The following is a 23146-nucleotide window of genomic DNA, read 5'->3' as shown; positions in this document are numbered from 1 at the left end:
CGCACTATCTGTTATTATCAAGTTGCGGTAACACTCTTATTACACCTTCGAGAATTTAAATGCACGTCTTATGAATGTAGTCAGCCAACCAGGAAGCAAGACCCCTTTCTGATGATCGACAGTATATCGATCAGGAAATCATCTGGGTAAGCTCATCTGATCATAGGTGGCCTGGTTATCGAGGTGTTAGCGACACCGGTTTTCACTAGGAAGGAAGGATGATCAAATCCCATCCGGACCGCAGCCTCCCCTCGCGCGGAAGTTACTACCCCAATCTACGGGTAAAATCAAGTCACGAAATGCCAGAAATGGCAGACCAGAACCTCTGTGAAGGTTGTAGTGGTAGTGCCGCAGTAACTTACCTCTTTAAGTGAGTACGATCTGTGTGATATCGTTTCGCAGAGCACCACCACCGCATATCAACGAGAACCAGTCGAAAAGGCGTGAAAAAAGAATTTTTATTTCAGTTATGTTTCGTGATATGACGTTCGGCATAATGGGTGACGGTACTGATAATAAGAGTGTTAACACGGGTGTACGGATGCATGGAGCTGTGAAATTCATCGCATAGTGTTCCATCTAGTCAAGGGGGGGGGGATCTCTTTTCACTATTGTATCACTGGGCTTTAGACGAGTGCACGGGGAAGTGTATATTCGGTCTAGCAAATGAGTCCCTTCAGTGTTGTTGAACGTTCGTTAAATCGTGGCTTGGAAGCAGAGCGTCGCGTATTATCCTCTCAAACTGTTTCTATGTCCCGTTAGGACCTGTGTACAGCAGCAGTCATTCCTGCCACGCTTCTTATCCAAGCGCTGGAGTATAAATTGTAAACATTGCTCTAAAACAAGAAACGATAAAGTCCCCCAACCGCTCCACACACATACCACTAACGATCGGTTAGCATGCTATTTTGCATTAAAGTTTTCATGTTTCCTGTGGGTCCTTACGTGCTATGCTTCCCCTCTGTTCGGCATCGACACGGTTGCAATGGTTAATACTTGGGCTGTGCTTTCCCCTTTCTGGAAGAGTGGATAGGGAACTGGTGTTTGTTTATGGGAGTTAAAGTTCAACCAATCGGATAAAGAAAAACAAGATCGTAACACACTGCCGGATGACTTTAGTTCGATGGGTTTTGCTCTAGTAAGTATGGGAAGTGCCATAGGTTGGTTGGTCTGCTACTACTGCTTCTTTTGACACTTGAATGAGGATGAGCTTAGCGTGTTGTGTTTTCTTGATGGATCCTGCTGACGATCGTGTTAAAGCATTGATGGGTTGATGAGTTGTTTCTTCTTCCTAGTTGTTCTTTGTTCAGTTGGGTTTCTCTCTACTAACAATTACTACCACAATCATAACACATCGTAACATCAGTATGTTGCTGTATTTTGTTTTGTTTGCTGTTTGTTCTTTCTGTTTTCTCCCTTTTTTTGCTGCTGCTGTTGTCATATTTAAAATGTTGCTTTTGTTCCACATACACTACTAAGTTTTAAACACAGTGCATTCATTACGATTCATTTGCGATCGACCCACTAACAGCATCTATTTCTTCTTCCACCTCCAAAAGCTAACCGTCGACTCCGGGTGGGGTGGGGCGCCCGTTTGGTTTTAAAATGGCGACCCAAAACAACAACGACGACCCGCCTGTGGTGACCGCCGGGCACCACTTCGCGTGCGGAACACAGTAAAATGCATCATCGCTGACGTGTTAGGTGTGTTTGTGTTTGTTTTCTGTTTGCACACGTCGGGTTTTACGTACTATGTTTGCACTTTGCCTAGGGTTTTGTTCTTTGGAAAATCTGCATCAACATTTTGCTCTACCATTAGTTTTATCACATACGTTTTTTTTTTATTTATTTTTACTCTGCTTGTTCGTGTTAGGAAGGATCAAACCACAAAAAACGAAAAACAAGGGTGTAAAATGATGCATTAACAAAGTTCGTTCAACAATTCTTTACCAACAAGGCTGCCGGAAACGTGTTGCTGTGTGTCTGTGTGAAAACATCTGGCTAACGGAAGAACGGTTTCCACCCCAAAAATACGGCTCCATTCTTACACGTTTCCTCATCCTCTCATAAGGCAAATGTGAAGGGGTTTTTTTGTCGTGCGAGAGCGCTGCGTTGTTCGCCTGTGGTGATGAATGATATCACAAATGCACAAATGCTCTGTGGTCTTGATCCACTAAACTAATCGACTGTGTGGTGAAGGTGTTTAAAAAGATCATAAATACTGTTGCCTAAACCTAACGGCGACATTTGTGTAGGAGCTCGAACGTACGAACAACAAACGAGCATCGAGCGAGTGTTTGTCTCGGTCTCTGTCTCCGGTGCGTCTAAGTACAGCGGCGATAAGCTCCGAAAGCAAACATCCGGATGTTGATCGTGTGAAACAAATGAAGCAGCTTCTTCGGTGCAGCTACTTGGTACGATTTGCGACCTCAAACTACACACAAGCGCTTCGCCCAAATCTTGCAACCAATGTTTAGTAGCTTCTCTGGTGAGAAGCCTGCACGGGATGTTCGGTGTACCGCAATAGTGATGAGCGATGAGTGAGAGCTTACTAGCGCCTTAGTTTACATCACATTCATTTGGTATAGCTTGGTGTGCCTTCGTGTATAAGAAACGGGGACCCACATGCAATTGGGCCAGCAATGCTGGGCTAGACAATGATGATGAGATGAAGCGTGTTCGATCGCGTGCGCTACTGAGTGACGACATCTTATAGTGCGCTGAGTGACAAGTGTGGATGTGTGTCGGTGTCTGTATGCGTCTGTATACTACTAGCTACCACTGTCCATCGAGGGTGCGCCCATGTTTGTTGGTGCCTAGCGTTTCGGTGCGTTCCATCTACATACAAATAGCTTGCTACGCCTTACGTCGTATAGTTTAAGTTGAGAGTTAATCGGTACTTGATTAAAAATGGGAGCGTACCTGCTTAGCGGTATAAACACTGTACTGTAAGCTCTGGTATGCAGCTGAGTATGTTGCTGATGTGCAACTATTTCTTGCTTCTTCTTCGCTTCTTCGTTTTGTTTGGTTTGGTTTTTGCTATGATAAGGGTATGATCACTCGCTACCATCGTGGATCGTCTGCCATGATGGTGGAGAGCGAAAGCGAGGATGAAGGATAGATCGGCGAGCTTCGTGCAGTTATACATCTTTCGCAAGATCGCTTTCACGGGGGGGAAGTAAGGATCCGTCCTACATCGATTCGAGCATCGGTACAAGCGTTCCGCCGAGCGCTCACACGCGTGGATCGACGTGAAACGGCGGTTCGCTTGGCACGATGCGCCATAAGAAAGAAATGCGGCAATAACTTTCATATACGCTAGACTAACGAACAAAACGTGTTTTGTTGTTGTTGTTGTTGCCGGAGGTTGGAGTGGCTCCAACCATCCGTTTGCTACATCTACGGTGAAAACAGTTGACCTACGGGTAGGAATGTTAAGACAACGCTCTAGTACGTCACCAACATTTGCTAGCGAAAAAATGATCCATCAGCTATCCAGTGTCGCGGATAAAATCTGGAAGCTCTACTACCGGGAAAAAATGCTCTAGGTTATAAAGAAGTGCGTTGGGCATGGATAGATGCATGGATGGTACAAAGTGTTTGGGGAAGGATTACACATCTACTATACTTTCCTACGACGACCTGTCTGCTGTGCCTAGTTAGTTGCGTTCTATTTATCGTGTTTTACTTCGAGTTGCTAGAGTTGTTACTATTAAGATCTAGAGAGAGAGAGAGAGAGAGTGAGAGTTCGTTAAGAAATGCTCGAAAGCTCCTTTGAAACTGTTTGTAGTTATGTTTTGAGCAGCTATTCTACCTCGCTCGCTAATACGGCGCTCTGTAAGATCTGTTTAAAAACCGGCACAAAACAAGCTTCACTGTGTTTTGCCATTCAGAAACTGTTTCCCAAATATAAAAAAAAACAAATTGACTCGTTCAGCAAGCGGTAACACCCGGTACGCTATTGCAAATAACTGTTTGAAGAGCTTCTGAGAGGCTACGCTCAGTTTTCTGAGGCTTTCCTCCTTATCAACAATTTTCTATTGCAGTAAAATAGTGATTAGCTTTGACGCTGAGCGTACCGCTGAACAAATAAAAGCTTGCACTATTGTTGTGTCTGGGCGAACTTTCGCAGCCAGCAGCTCATCCGCCTCACAGCCGATGGACTGTGGCTGCCAGAGTAATCGACCAGAGTTCTACCGCGTTCGTAGTATTCGGGCAATCATGCACTGGCCGCTGGTTGTTACTGCCTTTCGTATCGTTCCAGTATAGAGGGAAGTTGTCGCTTGTTTGTTTTTGGCAAAAGGGAAGAAAGAGAGAGAGTGGGAAAGGGAGTGAGGCTCGGAGACTCGTACTTATCTCCGGGTTCTCCTCCTCCTCCTCCTCCTCCAGGGGGGACGGACAGGACCTGCAGGATCTACCGTGCATCCTACGCAATGGTGGACCAGGGGAACAAGTTGTACAGGCATCGACAGATACCCGGGACGTAGCATTGCAACGCTCGAAAGCCATTTCACAGTTTCCGTCTATTGTGTGGCCGTAGGGAGGAAGAAGGAGCTTTCGCTAAGTGGTTTGCTAATCGAAATAGAGAAGCCTGGCTGAAACTACACTAGCCTGCAGCAAGGGTTTTACAAACGTAGGACTAGGTGTTGGAACGATTCAGAGCTAGAGTAAATGTAGTTCACTGGCAAACCTAGAAGGCCTAGAAGATTGGGACAAAAAGGGACCTATGCAAGAGGCTACGTTGAGAACTGGCTTGTTTCGCTAGGGGTATGTTAAAACTGTGCGCAAAATCTGTGGTCTGGTATGTATGAACTGGCTGTTGATACTTAGGATGTATGTACTGTAGTGTGTGTGTGTGTGTGTGTTTGTCTGTGTGTTTCTTTTCGACACTGCCACCTGCCTATCACAAATTGATCGCCTGCCGCGAATGCATGCGTATCGAGATGGTTTGATAATGTACATGATGCTGGTTTCGATTACATGCATACATCTCGCTACCTGTATGACTGGTTCCGACAGTGTTAGCAGTGGTGGTGAGGACATAAAACGGTTGATTATACTCGTCGGAGAAAGATCCTAGCATAGAGAAAAGCCATCAACCAGCTTCTGTACGGTTCGTATTAAAATTTTCTAATGAGCCAACGAAACAACATGGTGGGTATGTACAGGTAACAGGATGATAGATATTAGCCTAGCTCTACTCTGCGCCACTCCTTGTGTAACTGTAACGGGGTTTTTTTGCAGTTTGTTTGTTAGTTAAGTGTTAAAATCTGATCTGGATAGGTATGGTACAACGATGCACTAGAAATGATTAAACGCAAAAGTTGTATCGTGTATCGTGCCCTGTACAGCTTGACGATAGCGCTAGGAGCTCTACTTAACAACTGCAGAAGCTTTCCAACTGGTTCAGGAACGTTGAAGGTAAACGTAATTGGAGTTACTGCACTGCATAGGTTCGCTCTGTTGATGATGATGCTGTCCCCTATCTCAAAGTGAAGAGCATTTTTTGTTGCGATAAAGTTCTCCAAATAATGTTAGCTAACTTGGTGGCGCAAACGTGTGCGCGATACGGGATCAGCAGAGTCGAGCATCGAATGATCGAGCTTTTTACAGCTTGGAATGAGGATGCGGTGCCTCATGTGTGCTACCGTCTGCCCGTAACGCTTCGCGTGTGTGTCTTGGTCGTGGGTGGTGCCGGCCATGTAATTTTTGTGTTTTGTTTTTCTTATAAAAACTCTCTCCCACCAACGGGAGGAAAAATGTATCAAAATCGATTTTATACGTTTTGTTTTGTTTGTTTTGTTTTGTTTTGTTTGGTGAGTTGTTTTAGTGGTAGAGTGTACACAGATGAAAACAGATGTGTGGGACTAGGTTTGGTTGCTTGCTTTGTTTTGTGGTTTTACACCGTCTGCTTCTTCATTTTCTTCGACCTGTTTGCTCCTGCAAAACCCCGTTGATAAGGACATTGACAATGACACACTGATACAAAGAACATCGAAAGACACCGATTGATGTGACAACAATATGATGGATGCTTGCGTGCGACGGGGTCCGACGGCGGGGTTCCAGGGTCCATGGTACGGTTGTTAAAATGGCGATCGCTTTCGGCTATGCTTCGGTTGTGTGGGGAGGGTCTCTTTGGCCGGATCTTGGGTCACGGGGTTTGCTGGGTGCGACGGGAAGGAAGTGCAACAGAGGTTTTTTTGCTTGTTGATGTGATGTGATGTGTGCGAGAAAGACCTTGGAGGCGGGTGTGTCTGTGTGCGGCATTCAGTACTTGAGATACTTGGTGTGTCGCCGCGTCTTCTTCACCACTGGCAATCCGTCCAGCCGGCCATCCGAATAGTACGAACAGTCGAGCAATTTTCACCAGAATGACAGGGGCCGCGAGGTGCTCTTCAGTTTATAGCGCGCCCGCCGATAGTCCTGCGCGTCGAGCCGATACAGCGGCGATATCTTGACGCCCGTCTTCTCCGGTATGATCTGGAACCGTGCCTGCGGGTCCTTGGTTGACTGGCCGGGCCGGGCAGCGTTACGTCTCGCTGCGGAAGCCACCGAAGCAACGGACGGTTTGGCGGGATGTACCGTGAGTGGCCGCTTGGTCGACGACGGATCGCCCCCGGTATGACGATCGGAACCGGCTGCACCGAGCGGTCTGGCAGCGGAGCTAGCCACTATGTTCATCTTTTTAGTGGGAATGTTCTTAAGGTAGTTCTGCTCGACGTGACAGTTCAGTGGCGAGTACTTGTTCGGCTTGTAGATGGAGAATATGTTGTTGAGGAAGCTGATCGCATTGGTGTTTCCGCCGATCGCGTTACCCGCTGCGTCGAGCGTCGACTTGGCACTGCTTGGTTCATGCGTGGCCGGTCCCCCCGCTCCCTTGTCCGAGAGGTGGCCGGACTCGTCGGCCATCGACCGCTTGTCCCGGTCCGCCGGATACACCTTGTGTCTGGAGCCTTTGCTCCGGGAGCTGGCATTGGTGCGGTGCCGGTGGCTGTGGCCGTGATTGTTCGCCTTACCGATGCCACCTTCCCGGTAGTGATAGTGATCGCGATGGTACGGATCATCATCGTGGTAGATATCTATGACCGTACCGTTGTTGTAGCACCGGCTGAGATTGACGTTCTTCACCTTTTTTGATGGAGCTGCCGCACCGCCGGCCATCGCACTCCGACCCGCACTCTTGCGCTCTTCCAGCTCGCTCGGTGACGTCGGGGACGGTTTCTCCAGCTCTTCCCAATACTTTTCAAAGTCAAAGTTAAAATCATCCAGCTCCAGGTCGGTCGAGTCGGACGAGGTGTCATCGAACCGGTTCGGTGGCTTAACTTCCAGCATGCTCTTGTTCTTCGGGGGCGTACCGGGTGCCTTCAGCAGAAACCGTCCACTGTCCTGCAGCTGTCGATGGTTACGTTCGATGCAGCAGTTCTGGTTGAAAAAATCTTCAAAAGATCGCCGATAGTTGTCGTTGTACTCGGCGTCCGCGTACTTGGACACTCGGTCGAGCCGACCACGAAGCAAATGTTTGGACCGTTGGTCTCGATACAAATTAGCGACCTGGCCCGTACCTACACGCGAAGGATGGCCGTACAGTTCACGAGCCACTCCACCGTAGTCACCGCACGCGATCGAATGGCGATCCTCGGCGTAAAGTGTGTTTAGATCACTTTCCACCTCCTCTTGATCTTCGCGATCTCGATCCTCCTCATCTTCTTCGTCCTCACCGTCGTCCTCGTCCTCGTCGAACAGATCAAAGTCCTCCTCCATGACGTACTGTGGTCGTGGTGCAATAGCATCACCTCCTACACCTCCTCCCGTTCCTCCCGCTCCTCCTCCAACAACACCCGCGCGCAAATTGTTGCGATTGCGCAGATTCCACTCGCTAATGATGTTGTTGTTGTTATGACGATAAGTGATGTTGTTGGTGCCGTGAATGTTGTTATTGTTATTGTTTACGTTATTGTTGTGTAGATTATTGTTATTGTAAAAGTTCTTTTCATCCTTGCTGAAGCACGTCTCGTTGAAGCAACCCTCGCGATCACACAACCGCACGACCGCTCGATCGCGACCCTCCGGATGCCGTCGTCGATGGCTCGGAAATTCCGGCATCTCGAAGCTGTTGCGATTGTACAGCTTTGCCATGTTAAACCCGACGCCCATACTGCGCGACGTACTGAACGAGTAGGATTTCGGTATTTTGGGATATCGCTCAGTCCAGTCGTCTCGCTCCAACCCGTCACCCAGCTCGTCTATGTCCCGCATTCGGTTCACGCCGAAGCAGCAGCTGTTCGATTTTGGATAGTTGTGCCGACGCTCGAAATGGCCGTCGATGGTAAAAATTCCATCGTCCTCGAGACCGGCCATGCTCATGTTACCGTTAATGTCGCGCCCACCCGAAGTTGCGGGAAGATGTGGCCGCGAGAAGCCCACACCCAACTCGCCGTCCGAATTATCGATTGATTGGTTCGAGTAAATGTTTTCCGTGTACCAGTTAGGCTCGAGGGACGTTTTTCGCGGTCGGGGCCGTTTCACCGGGTAGTTGTTGAAGTGGTGTCGGTAAAGGATGCGCTCCTGGTTGTCGTACTTAAGCCTGTGCTCCACATTGTACTTGTGGGCCTTCATCATTTCCATCTTCTTCTCGCGGAACTTTTCCCACTTTTCCCAGCTGCGATCGTACGATTTGTGGAAGTTGTTGCGACTCTCGCGGTGGTAGTGATGTCCGCCCGCATGACATTGGTCTTTCTGATCGCGGCCCTCGTGTCGTGGCCCGCCGGTGGGTGCCTCCTTTCTGCTCGTCTTTGTGGATACACTTGCTCCCGTGCTCTTGCCGCTCATTCCTGTGTGCTGTTGGTGGTCTTTATCACGATCCCGGTCGAGTTTTTCCTCTTCCGGTTGTCAGACCTCCTGCAAGTACTTGACCGGACATACGCCCTGGCGGTTGTCGGCCGAGCGAACCATAACCATGCCATTTACCTCTTCGCCAACCTGAAGATAAGAGAGCAGAGCGGTACATGATTAAAGCTAAGGACGAAATCCCACACACACACACACAGTATACCTGAATAACGATTTGATCGCGCAGTAGTGTTAACGTTCCCTCGCCACGCTCATTATCGGTGACCTGTAGGTTGTGTGTGACCTGCAGTGGTTTTTCCGACGCTGCAAGCTTTGCACAGTACTTGGAGGGAAAGTAGCCAACCTTCCCGAGACACTTGCCCTTCCACCAGTCTGGATCGGATGTATCGATCACAGTGACCTGCAATTTGTGTTTCAACAACAAAAAATTGCGGTTCATCCAATCAACAACGAAATTCCAAAAAAAGAAGCTTACCTTGTATCCAGCTTTGAGATCTAGTTCATCCTGGTGGCGGGACTTGAAGTTGTACAGTACTACGTAGAGGTTTGTTGGTAGAAGACGATGGGATTTCTAAAATGTACATACATCGACCGACGTTAGTGTTTTGTTGGTCTACACCTTTGGTAAAATATTCTTTATAAATGTCTCACGGTTGGGGAGTCCCTTGGATTTGAGGGAAGGTGAGTAGACTATCCCTACGAATCAAGGACTGAGTACGTCTTATTTTCTTCTTCTTTGGCAGTATATCCTCGAAAGGGTGCTGCTTGTCAAAAGGGTGGCAGAATTATACACAAGGGTGCATACTGCTTGCTAAGAAGTCTTCACCACTCAAAACACCTGTCACGATGGACGTGGGGGGCTTTATAGTCGCAGCACTCACATACGCCTCTGAGACGTGGACTCTGTACAAAACTGAAGAAATTCTTTTAATCACATACGGGCTGCTCAGAAGGATTTTTGTCCTCGTACATAAGGAACGACAATGAAGGAGTCACATCATCGTAAACTAGACTCCAAAGGACTGGCCATGTCATGAGAATGGCACTGGGCGACAAAGTCCTCAAAGACCTTTAAGACCGTCTACAGGGACAGAGGAGATGTTGTACCTCGAAACTGAGATGGAGTCATCGAGTTGATGCCTCGGCCAGAAAAGCCGAGATTGTGTGTGTGCCTGTATAATCAGTCCTGCTTGCCATGCAGAGGCTTGAGTAGAATTTGGCACCGAATCTAAACGCTTCTACTCCTCCATTTGAGCATATCCAAATATCAATATTGCTGTTAAAGAGTGCATATCTGGGAAAATTGTGAAATTCCAATTCCAATGCAATAATCTACATATTTTTCTGAGTACAATTCTAAGTAACATTGTAGTTTCATTTTATCCACATCACTCCCCGTAACTTTGTTCGAAAATCAATATTCACAGAAACCGCCACGAGCAGAGGTTGGGAGCAGAATAATAGAACGGCAAGCCGGGCTGGGCCAAACTTTCCATTCCTTTGCCGTGGCAGAAATGGTTTCAGAAAAATGTGTACGCTTTCCTTTATCCACTTATCCAGCTCTCCCTACACTCCCCCCCCCCCCAGGCCCTCTCCCCCTTCGTGTGACATTTACCTGATTTTGACGTACCGGTGATGGGCAGGGCGAAGTGCTGGCCGACGAGAGGCTTTTTTCGATTTCATCCGGCAGATCCACGGACCCGGTCTTCATGCCACGCGTAGCGTACAGGAATTTCCTCTGCGTACCCGAAGGGCTGGAAGGTGCTGCGAAGAGGGGGGCGGCGGCGATACGATGCAATAAGACAAGAAATGTGAGACAAGTGCTCTATGTGGATGTTAGCCTTAGTCTTAGCCGAAACATTTGTAACGCGGTACAGAACCACCGACCGAAAATTCGATAAATCGTTTGATCTGTAACGCGCCCTATATCCTTGTTAGGGTATACACCGGTGCGCCAAAATAAAACCAAGACAGAAAACAAAAAACAGTGTCCGAGGTGTGCAAGGCAAAACGGATGTGTGTCGGAGGATGAGGGACATGTGGTGGGAGCATAGTTTAAAAATAAAAGGGCTAACGAAACGAAAGGAGAACGATCAAAACCGATAAGGGACACATCGTCAGCGGGTATAAGAATGGGTGCATCCTCGTTTTTTATTTCACTAATGTTTTGCCGGCTAGAGCTGGATGGAGCGGGCAGGGCGGGCGGGATGATGAGTTGGCGGGGGGTTGCCCGTTGCCAATACTTACAGTGTAACCTACTATTGTTAGATGGCGGCGTGCTGTGTTCTAAGTGACCACCAGAACCTCCGTGGCCACCGTGACCGGTCGGTCCCGGGAGACGCCGTCGAATTTGCCCATGCAATTCGGACGATTCTGGTGAGTCCAAGCTGAGTGATTTCATTCTAAGGTTCAGCTTTTGGCGTCGAGGTGAATGCGGTGCTACAATGTTAGTAATTACACAGTACACAGAATGGAATTATTTTACGTTTTTACCGCAGCGCAGCCTGGGAACGCAGAGCTCACAACGGAAAAAACGGAAAGAAAACGGAAAAACCAAAACCGAAAAGCGATCGAAACCCAAAACAGCTAAAAAGCGATCAAATCAAAACTCTGTCCTACATACGCGGTCGGTGTTAAAGATAAGCGTGAAACATGCACTACGACAGCAGCAGCAGCAGTAGTAGCATCCGGTGTTTGTGTGTTTTTCGGACAGCAAAGCCGCCCGAAAGTATGCAATCTGCAATAACAAATTTGGTTTGTGTGTGCTGGAGCAAGTCTGGGGTCTGGTGTTTGATTGCCGAAAAAGCGATCGGTGAGTGTCGGTGGCTCAATCGAAACAGTGATGTGTCTTTTAGCTTAATTAAAGCACAGTGTCTTAAAGCGGTGCAGCTATTTAAACACTACGCTAGTGGTAGATCAGTTGCATTCCGGGCTTGCATTCTCAATGCCTCAAAAGCATCGCCTCGCGCGCTTGTTGCATGCGAATGCTCGTTATGTGTTTGTACAGCGCGATGCAAGCCAAAACAATTTATTTGATGTATTATGCTACACATGGCAATGCTGACACAGCCACATACGGTACCAATCAAAATGATGCTTAAAAGGCAGTGTGCAAGGAAAAAAGAAAACACAAAACAGCGGCTCGGGCTAAAGTAAATACAGACATGAGAGGGGGTTTTACATGTAGCCAATGAAGTGTGGCTCTCGGATAAAACGAATTTTGCTCCAGCCACTGTTTGGCCCACTTTGCACCGACCGTTCGATCACTGGCGATTGCTGTACGGGGCGTTCAGCGCCAGCGACGAAATGAGGTTGATTATTTGAAGCGATGATACATTTGCATTATTCAACACTGATTATAAAATCATACACGGGTCGCGTCATAAAATCGCGACCGATGATTTATGCTAGGCCATCGGTTCGCGCTCATGCAGATGAGGCATGCTGATTGCATGCTTTACGGCGCTGCATGATGAAATTGAAACTTTTCCGATCGAAACTGTTCCTTTGACCCATTGAGCCGAAATGACGAAGATATTGGTTGCTTAAAGCGTTATGCTGTCGGGTAAAATTTTGCACAACATTTTGGGCGCGATGATGAAAGTAGGAGAAAATGATTGGTTACTATTGTGCAAGTATGCAAGCTACTCGGTGTAAGTGATTTATCATGCATTTGAGAAAGGTTCAACGAGTAAAACATACAAAGTTTTTTTGGAGAAGAAACAATCTATTCTACTTACTGTACAGAGCGACTACATAAAGTATGGTACAAAGCATGCTGCACGGGGGAAGGATCGGTACTCAAAATTTGAAATTTTTAATTAATTTTGTTTTTCAACAGTCACGATGAATCAGCGAATTGAAGCTAATTTAATGTTATGTGATGTGATAAATTTGATTTCATATTGTTGGTGTTATGCGGCACGTGCCGACATAGGGTTGTCTAGTCAAGTGTACAGAAAAAAAATCCATGATTGATGTACGTTTCTAACAAGTTTTTCCCGTTCTACTCGCCCAATGTTCATTTCATTATATAAATTTAAATATTCGCTAGATTTGTTGCGTTAAGGCGAACATTGAATTTCATTCAGTTTGCGCTACGCTGTTCGTCCGCCTGTCATGTGAGCTTACACAGGGCAGCGTAAGCACACGGGAAGCCTCCACCGTTTGGTGTAGAATAATCATAAAAATAAACGATGGCAACGATAACTGTACCATTCATTTTGCACCGCACTGTAACCGTTTATTTGCATCTCGGCGCTCGTCACCAGGCACGAGTGCCGGTTCACCAACTCCAACAGCAAAGAATCGGATATCGGAGTCTGGCGCCCGATCCGCTCCTTCGTACTTAATCCCGGGTACCCGGGCTTCGTTCCTTTTCGCCCGAAACAAATGGATTCCGATGTGGCAGAGCATCCCTCAAAACACATCGGAGCGAGCTTTCGTTAGCCAGTGCGAAAAATGTGTGTGTGTGTGTGTGGGGCGAAAGATGAAACAAAACCCGGCCAGGCGCGGAGCATAATGGGCAGTATGTTTGTTTCTTTTGTATAATACGTATTTTAATGATCCGGATCCCGATCCATCGAACCATTCGCCATGTACCGGAACAGCGTGCGGAAGTGCGGCGACGGCGGTTGTTGGACCGGAAAGACGGCGGACGGACGGACGGACGGAGAAAAGGCTCGTATAATTTGTGCAAATACTCCCGAGATCAAATTTTCATATTCAACCTTAATGCGTTTCCTTGTATCTTCGCAGGCGCTTTCTCTCATTTGCTTACTAATGTAGCGAAAGGAATGCCTTATCCCAGGGCCCCTCTGCCATTCCGTGCTAGCAAGCTGGCTGGCTGACTGGCTGACTGAGCTGCGGTAGTGTAGTGGCAAAAAATGATGGCCAGCAATTGAAACATTAAGCTGGCGTGTTAAGAACACGCATTATGGAACGAGGAAACGGTAACAGTGAGACGAAGCAACGTAGCACAACGTCGTCGACAGAGGACAAAGCAAAGGGAAGATAAGTACACAAGACAAACAGGGCCAAAAATGTGTTACAGCAAAAAATAAAGCGTCATTCGTGATGCAGGAAGATAAATTAGTATATTGACGGATCGCTTCCAGTGATCATTACCCAAGAGTCCACACGCGCAGTAGCTTTCGGATGTTAGCATTCCAGTCGGCGGAACGTTGGAAAAGCCGCGCCGCAGTTGAGGATTGCGCGATATTTATTGTGTTTCTTCAAGGGGGTTTTGACTCACGTTGTTGTTGCTGCATCGGGACAAATTATACAATCGGTGCATGTAAATTTGAGCTACAGTATTCTAGGAGCTCTCTCTTTTTCTAGGTGTGGCAGCTTATGCGTGTTTCAATAATCGGTACGACAAGATACAACAGACAGTAGCGAGCGATGGAGGGAAAGGTGTTTGAGATGGAGGTCGATCGGTCGTTAGTTTTCGGTAGCATTAGTAGAGACTTCGCTATTCGTATTTATCACAGTCCGTTCGATAAACGTTTTTCGCTAACTCTGGTTTTAACTTTAGTCGTGCGAGAATTTCGAAACGAAGATTGTCGTGGTCATAAGCACAAATCAGACACTAACTGAGTGGATGTAGAGCGCAAACAATGTTAACGTATGCATTAAAGTAAAAGACTAGTATCAAACTACTACAGACAGCTCTCTGGATTTAACTATTGCTAGAATTCTGCGCTTGGGAAGCATTCTTCAGAATCATCTGGCAATTCCTGGTTAAAAAAAAATTGATTTTAAGCCTCACCAACACCTTGGATTGCATGATCCTTCGTCTAGGCCTAGGATAATGATTGAAGAAAGTTCCTATAGGCCAGTGCTGAGAGGAGTTGAATGGACAACGCGATCCATCGTGCTAGGAAGAGATATTTGTCATGGGCGACATCAGCTGCTCAATTTTAATAATACGGTACTTCTTCAGGAGTCGAGTTAAGCTCGAGGAGTTCCTACGATGAATTACTCTATTGAGGATCAAATTTAGATTCGAATTAAAAGCAGATTTGTTTGGAACTTTGGAACAAATCCTACAACTCTGAGCAATCTAGCTTGAGGTCCTTTACTTTACGTTAACCATACGAGACTTTCACACCTGTTTGCATATGTTTAATTAGCTTGAGCATTGTTCATTAATTTGAAGAAAATGTGATTTTTTAACATTTCTATTCTCACCTGCTTCTACTTTTTTTCTACTACATCTTTACGTACACAGATGTGTATAGGTCGGCCCGCAAAACTTAGTGAAGGGTGTTACATGCGACCTGTGCTTAATTAATCATACCAAAGTTCTCATTATCTACTTCCTCTCCTCCTCGTGACAATGGATTTTAAACTATTGTCCTCTACTTTTCGCGAATGTGATATCGGTGACAGTGAACTAGGGCACTCAGAGCCGAACACCTGGCACCAAAAAGTTTGGAGGCGCCTGGTCTATTGCTCAGCCGTAGATGGTTTCGAATAGGAATTTTATATAGCAATGTTGATCCTCCTCAACATATGGGTCGAAGCTACCATGAAGCTCACGAATATTTCCGATGCTTTACAGGTCTTACTGTCTGATATTCAAATGACCGAAGAAGATGTGCTAAAAGCCATATTGGTTGTGTCCTGTAGACTGAAAGGCTGAACTTCGGGATAGCTTGAGCAAAACTTCATACCTAGTTAGGCTGTGTCGGCTTTGACGGATGGTCATTCGTACGGAAAAATCTACAAAATCTGTCCAGTTTGTTTAATGCATACGTTATTGCACTGCACTCACTAACTGTTTGTACTCAGGGACAAAGAGGTTCTTGGTGGATTTTTAAAGGACGTCATGAGGAAGGGAAGGAATCGTTAAAGCTCGCCTAAGAGTCCTGCTACAAACTGAAGAATCAAACAATCAAAATAATTCACCTTCAAGCCAAACGCTTGCCATTGTACACCGTTTGGTCTGTCGTGTTTTTAACTGTGGTCTATGTTTCGTTTCAGGGAAAAACAAAAACAATTGGCAAAACAAATTCCATAACTTATTTTACATTACTAACGTGTCGTTATTTACTGCTTCGAACATTATTTAGTGAACGATTTACACACGATTCCCACCCCATCGAACGTGACTAGAGCGGCGTCATTCTGTTACACAATCAAGCGACTAGTGGGATCGGTTTCCGTTTCCACCATAAGAATGTCTTTAAATGTTTAAGTAAAGCGTAGCACATTTTATACCAACTCGCACCAAGCGGCAAACGCTTCACACTGTGCGGGCACGGATGCACTCGGGAGAGAAAAATGTCGTAAGAAAAGCAAAAGAAAAATAGGGAATCCCGACCCAAAATAATGCCTCGCGGGGATATTTGGTTGGTCGTGATTCGTGGTTTCGAAGGCTTTGGACGGACAGTGTGTGTGTGTGGGTGGGTGGTATCAGGAGGGCAAACTAACTAAATTGTTAACCGCGCGGTCTACTGTCCTTTCTCTGCTTGCTTAAGAATAAACTCTCCTAGTTAACAACGCATAACGCATTGGTAGGCCCTTTTTGTGTGGGTCTGTGCTTTTCTGCTCTTTCGCTGCTGAAACCCCAACTCCAGGCGCATCACTTCTTTCGTTTGCCATCCTTTTTGCCCGCCAGCATCTCCTCCGGGGGTGGTTCTTCGACCACAAAGCAAAGGGGCTGACCGAATGGACGGGTCGAAATCATAATGTCATCCTCTTCCGCTAGAACAAAAGTAGGAGAAAAATAATAAACACCGTACAATGATTACACCAGACGTTCGACTGACTGATTCAACACACACACACACACACACACAAACACGCGGGTTGGGGCGGTCAAACCATTCAAACTGTCAGCGAAAGCAAGCATCAGTTCATGTAGCTGATCGGTTGGGTGATCGAGTGTAACGATCTTCAAACGGGTTAAAATATTAATACAGAGCACCAGCAGTGTTAGTAAAAGGTTAACAAACAAGCAAAGCAAAAATTTGTTTCAAAAAACATTTTCGGGCCATATTACGAGACCATATACGTATTTGTGCACAGAAACTCCATTCGTCCCGGTACACAGGATGACGCGTGGACAATAGCGAGCCAGAGAGAAAGCAAACCCGATTTCCCCTCTAACGAACAATAGTCGTCCGTAAGATGATGAACGCCTTTTTTCCCTTTTGCCTTTTCTTTTATTAAATTGTGTAGCGTGAAAGCGGGAAAACGAGTCACGCGGGAGTGTAGCAGCAAAAAAGACAAAAAGCAAAGGAAAAACTGGATGTGGAAGAAATAATAAAGCCGAGGACGAGAAATCATCTGTAGAGCGTCTCTAATTGGTTTTCCATCATCATCATCATCGTCATCATCGTCAGTCGTCGTCGTCGTCGTCGTCGCCGTCGTTTATCGGAGCTTTGCCGTTCGAGTCGTCGCTATATCGGCAACAGTGGAAACGCGATCGATCAATCGATGTCGGATGTGTGCATTTACGTGGTAGCAGCATAAGCCCGGTACCCGCACTCGCGCCTTTGCACTGGATGGGGGTGTGTATTCTCTGGTGGGTTTTGGCACTCGACACGGAGGTCGCACACACACGCACACACACGCGTTCTCATAAAATCACAACACACTCAAAAACACATTACACGACTAGAGCATGGTTTGGCCGGTGCAGAAGATGATGCAGCTGCTTCTGCTACTGCACACCGGGTACACAGGGTAAGTTAAAACATGGCTTAGGTCGTGCGAAACATCAACAAACAAGAGCAACAACAACATCACGGCAACAGAAGGACACATTTAGAGAAAGAGGGCAGGGGGTGGTGGGGTGATGTGGTGGACAGTTGTGTGGCGCGAGTTTTGCATACAGATGATGTGGGTCAGAAAATTGGTAACTGCCAGCCACGTGGAACGGTTGGAAAGTTTGTTAATGCCCTGTATGTGTGTATGCGTGTGCAACACAGCAAATGTGGCCCCAAAATGATGAGGCAGCTGGGGAGGGACATGAGGGGATATCGAAAACGCACAAACTGTCGTTTAGCATTAGCGGGTTGATCGGGTTTTCAGAACAACAAAGTCGTCCAAACACAACAACACACGACTATAAACAGCAAACACCACGCCTAGAAACAGCTAGTTAGAGGTAAGACATTCAAAACTCATTTATATAGGGCAGACACACACGCGAGCGTATCATATGAGCAAATCAATGGGGCAGGGAAAACCATAAAAAACAAGAACAAATTTCTATGTATGAGAAAAATGCAAAACAAAAGAAGAGAAAAAAAACGACGACGAGTAGTTGTCAAAACCGAAAAACCAGGATCTGCAATTAATTACTTTCGGGTAGCGAGATCGATCGATGCTGCGCCGATCGTAGCCGCAGTATGCCGAAGCCGGACATGGGCCGGAAGCCTGCAAACAGTCGACGCCTCGCACCGGAATCGATGGCCACCGCCTGGTGCATGTTTGGGTTTGTGGGTACGCGCACATCTGCAGGCCAATATGAAGGGAGGGACAGACAAAACAGGTGACGTTTAATGCGGGGTATCGGGCGGGGTATATCTGTGGTCCCGAACAGATTTTTTTACGGAGTACGTATGTGTGTGTTGTGTGTGTGATAAAGCGATGTTGATGAAGATGTGTGTGATTCATAGTATATCCCATTTTTGTTTTGCAGACCACACCGGTGGTCCTTGTTGGTGGAATTTTTTTTTGTCGAAAAAGTAATTATGTATGGCCATTTTGTTTTTCATGTGTGTATGTTCGTGGTGAATGTTGAAGAGATCAATTATTTGATTAGCTTGCCGATTATGCACTGCCATCGCCATGGGTAGGCTTTTTGGTTTGCTTTCTGATCGTACTCGGGAGCCGATGTAAATGATCGAGTCGCGCGACGCGAAACCGATTAAGCATTAAGTTTTTTATTGCGGCGTATCGATCCTCATCAGCCATTATTTAACGTATGTAAATGCAAACGAAATGAAATTCAACTGAACGAAGGTAGAACACAAGAGTCGAAAGTCATGATTTATAGTGTTAAGAGTAGTTGAATCGAGGTTTTTCTAAAGAGATATTGTTGCCTTTTCAAAACACTTTGCTAAAGAATGGATTAAATTGGTTAACAATAATGCTCTACTGTTGCTAGGTTACGCCGAGAAAACAACACGATCTATCAAACTCCAATGTTCTAAAGGTAACGCTGTTCGAACAATGTTAAACTGTTCTAGGATAGTAGCAAGGCGCTTAACTACTGTAGCCGTAGAGCTATGTACAGAAGAAAACAATACAACTCGCGTGCAAACTCGCGCTAAGAGCAAAGAAGAGTAATATGTATGGAGTAGAGAAAAACGGTATAAGCATAGGTAGTGTAACTACAGACTGGATAGGTATCAGCTGACCAAACGTAGACTCAAGTTGGTCTCAAACGCATTACTACTAGGTAGGGACAATAGTACAAAACGGGTGGAGGTGGGGGGAAGATTGGATAGAGAGCGAAGAATAAAATGTGAAGGCATTAAATTTGAATAAAGAAGAAAGAAAGAGCAAGATAGGGAGAGCTTGACACAGCAGCGCAACAGAGGTAGCATTAAAACCACAACCGAACGGGACACGGGTGCTGTTGTGTACTTTGAAAACTAAAAACCCAAAATGGCCAAACCGTAACTTATAATAAAGTAAAGAGTTAAGAGATAGAGAGAGAGACAGATAGAGAGAGATATATAGAGAGAAAGAAAACAAGGAACTAGTAATGAAAGATTTAAAAAAAAAATGGTTTCCGCACTGGGCACGGAAACACGGAGCGGACCTGAGCATGACATGTCCGTTGCGACGGGCGCAGTCAGTCCCTGTTTCTGGTGTGGATAATTTGGCCCCTGAGATTTGACTGGTCCCCGCCATGGCGCTCGGTCCGGATACTCAGGCACTTTCACTACGGGAATGTCTAGCGGAGGGTTCGAGACAGTTTGGGTGTTGTGTCCGGCGGCCGCCGTCCCGGTCGCTCCAGGGCCCTTTGACGGATCGACAACAATTTTGCCGCTGGAAATTTCGCCCGCCTGCTTAAGGACCTGATATATCTGATCGACATCGGTTGGTTCTGTTGAGGAGGGATCATGATGGGATCGTACGTGTTAGTTAGAGCTGCGCCTGGGTAGTAGAGGGTAGTTTTTAGGGATAGTTTGTGCAAAGGGGACAACGAAAGTCAAAGACGGGGAGTACTAAAAACATTGGAGAATGCTGGAGAAGTAAGAGGGAAATAGTAGGACAACAGAGACAGAATGGGACACAGTCCCGAGAGAGATGGAACGTATTGATGGTGGGTCTTAGAGCAGGAAAACAGGGTCATATAGATATTTACACAGCACTGTAAAACGAATGAGATTATACTGTTGGGTAGAGTAAACGCTACGCGTATGTAATGTGTGTCAGTTTAGTAGTTGATGATGTTTGATAGTGTAGTGGGTTTTTTTGTTTTTTGAGTACGATCAACGCCCTGTTAGACGACTCACGAGGCCGAGCATTGCATTCGATGCGGGCTAGCAGGAAGCTGATTCGGTAAGGAATTAAAGTAAACAAGTACAACACTGACAAGTAACTGACAATGGTAAAAACACATCATTCACACGATGAAAACTACCAGGCGCAAGGCACACCAACTGTTGGCCACAGAACCCTACGAATGTCGCAATACTGTCGGAGGTGTGAGCCTGTGCTTGAATAGCTAGTAGTAGCTGCTAGCATATATCGGAAGCGAGCGATTTTCGATGTATGAGTATAAGGTGTAGGGGTTAGTGTTCGTTTGCCATTTTTTGTTTGCGCTTTTGCCATTCGCTTCGACTGTTGTTAGCATGTGGATGAATATCAAATATAACACACACGCACACAAACACACACGAACGATACGATATGATGATCGCCGGTGGGGGGCAAACAGCAGCTTAGGCCAGATTCGGTAAATGAGATGGATGAGACAATACGAAACGAAACAGCAGATGATGATGGTCGGGGCAAGGCGTTACGGGCGTTACTCACTTTCTTCCTCAACCTCGGTGGCACGGTTCTCGATTTCGGAGGTGCTCTTCTGGCGGCGCAGCAGCTTCTGCTTCACCTGACACTTTGGCAGCTGCGATGCACAGTCGGCATGCACGTTCACCTTGCATATGCGGCAGCGTAGACCCTGCCGGGTGTGTCCTGACGGGGGGGTGGAAGGAAGAGAAGAAAATGAAGAAAATGAGAAAAGGAACGGATAATTCCATTAATCGTATCCCGCAGCCCGAGCGATACAGGTGTGGCCAGACCGGTGTGGTTTGGGAGTCCCGCAGGGGGGAACATTGGGGAATCAATTAAAAATGCTTTCGTTAGCTGAATAATTACGTTAAAATGACACCTGTAGACAGTGCACACAATCGATGCATTGTGTGCGGCATAATTCGCCAAGCCAAGGACCGGTCGCTTCCGTGCATCAGGTGCAACCGTTCGGCACCCATTCCGGTAGAGTTGCCAAAGGATACACAGAGGAAAAAAAGGAGCACCAGAGAGAGACAGAGAGAGAGAGAGTAAAAAAAAAAGGAATGGCCATTGGACCATAATAGCACACGAGTTCATCTCGGCGCTGGGACTGGAGTCGATGTGTTTCATGTCTAACCACTCATGGGAAAATTTGACATTATGCCAAGCACAGCACCGGCCCAGCCCAGCCCAGCTACAATGCGTCCGTGTATCGCTGTGCATTTATGTGTTCGACAGAGGGCCATCAAAACTGTTGTCGAAGGTTGGAAATGTGTGTGTGTGTGTTCCGTGCCGTGTCCCCAAAATGCGGTGGTGCTGACCTCGAGCATTCCATGATCGTTCATAATTTATTCGCTACAGTGCACGTCCATGACGGATCAGTTCAACAGTGGTGTCCATAATTTGGAAATTAAATTATAATGCACGTTGTTCTGTGCATACGGTTATGTTGATGCTTTTAAAGATAGTACGTGGTGTCGGTGAAAGACAGCATCACGCAGTCTCCTATTTTCGGAAGATTGGTTTTGAGGCATGTATTAATCCGAGCAGTTGGCTTGCAGGTCGTTTAGCTCTCAGATAAAATCCATTTTGTCCTCAAAAAATAAAAATTGATGTATTCAAAGCCGGTAAATTTGAGCAAAATTCTGGCTCACGAAAGTAACTGATGCATGTAATTGCTTTTTTACTTCCTTCACTCCATAATCTGTGCCTATTGATTTATGTGGTTGGAAGTTTGATATTGTTGGAGGAAGCTCGGAAACTTATCGCCGTGAAGCTGCCGGACCGAACAGTCGGCGCTGTACTGTGGGGGCCGGATTGTAGGATTTGAAAACTTTCCTCCCGATGGTTTCGAGAACCAAAGTGAATTATTTAATGATATGAGCTAAAAGCGGGCAAACATGTCTGCAGGCCGCTCAAGAAGGAGGCTTTTTGTCCGCTGTCATTCTTCATAAATGTAATACACATCGGCCACGGCCACTGACAGGGCCCGTGGATATGGGAAGATGATTGAGTTCCGCATTTATAATTCAAAGCAAAAGCGGCACTCGTTCGGCTGCACCAGAGCCAAACGACTTTCGGGCCCGTAACATGTTGTCCGAAATTGTCGTAGTTCGGTTTCGCAGACGGCCGGCGAAAGTTATATGTGTTCTATTTCGGAACCAAACGAGCGAGAAAGAGAGAGAGAGAGAGAGAGAGAGAGAGTGGAAAAAAACTGTACATGGCCCAATAAAAGGCCTGGCCAGCTGGTAGCCACAGGCTGCCAGTTAGAGACGATGAAGTTTTATTTCTCGCTGGGATGAGACCAAAAATTCTACCAACAACAAGCGTTTTGTCGAGTGTACCGAGTTTGATGGGCTCGACTCGGCCGAATCGATCGAAACATTTGTGGGGGGCCCGGCGGAAGATACGTACCTCGTAGAACTTGCGAGCAAACGTCGCACGGTGTGATCTTTTTGTAGGTGTACTCCTGCAGATTGTGATTATCGGTGCCATCGAAGCGGATTTGTGCTCCATTACCACCGCTCTTCCTGTAAGGATGTAGTTAGGATCGATATTAGAGAGTTTGGCATGCGAGAGCATGTGCGCTAACCATACGGCTGCATACGTGCAAGTAGACATTCAGTTCAAATAAAAGGCTTATATGTATAGATATGTGGGTTTTGCTGCGTACACGTTGACCAACCGGTGGAGTCCACGTTTGGTGGCTTTTTCTGGTGATGTACTTCAAATCAATCGTCAAACTACAGCGTTACACTTGGCTCATAGAGACAAATGCACTTCCGGTGCAATGATGGGTACTTCAAATCTT

General features: G+C 46.5%; 1 protein-coding gene across 1 annotated transcript in view; it reads right to left on the bottom strand.

Moving 5' to 3' along the window:
• Window positions 1-436: 436 nt before the first annotated feature.
• The window catches only part of LOC118512013, a 75732-nt gene continuing 53022 nt past the window's right edge, over window positions 437-23146 (bottom strand). Inside the window, 9 exon segments of the mRNA XM_036055788.1 lie at window positions 437-8982; window positions 9056-9253; window positions 9329-9424; window positions 10484-10617; window positions 11101-11292; window positions 18169-18321; window positions 19637-19924; window positions 20860-21018; window positions 22750-22865. Of these exon segments, the coding sequence (XP_035911681.1) occupies window positions 6367-8982; window positions 9056-9253; window positions 9329-9424; window positions 10484-10617; window positions 11101-11292; window positions 18169-18321; window positions 19637-19924; window positions 20860-21018; window positions 22750-22865 (3952 nt within the window). The 3' untranslated portion in view covers window positions 437-6366.

Source organism: Anopheles stephensi, chromosome 3 (genome assembly GCF_013141755.1).
Source record: "Anopheles stephensi strain Indian chromosome 3, UCI_ANSTEP_V1.0, whole genome shotgun sequence".
Taxonomy (NCBI): Eukaryota; Metazoa; Arthropoda; class Insecta; order Diptera; family Culicidae; genus Anopheles; species Anopheles stephensi.
Note: the sequence above shows the minus strand (reverse complement) of the source record. Positions and strands in the feature narration are given on the sequence as shown.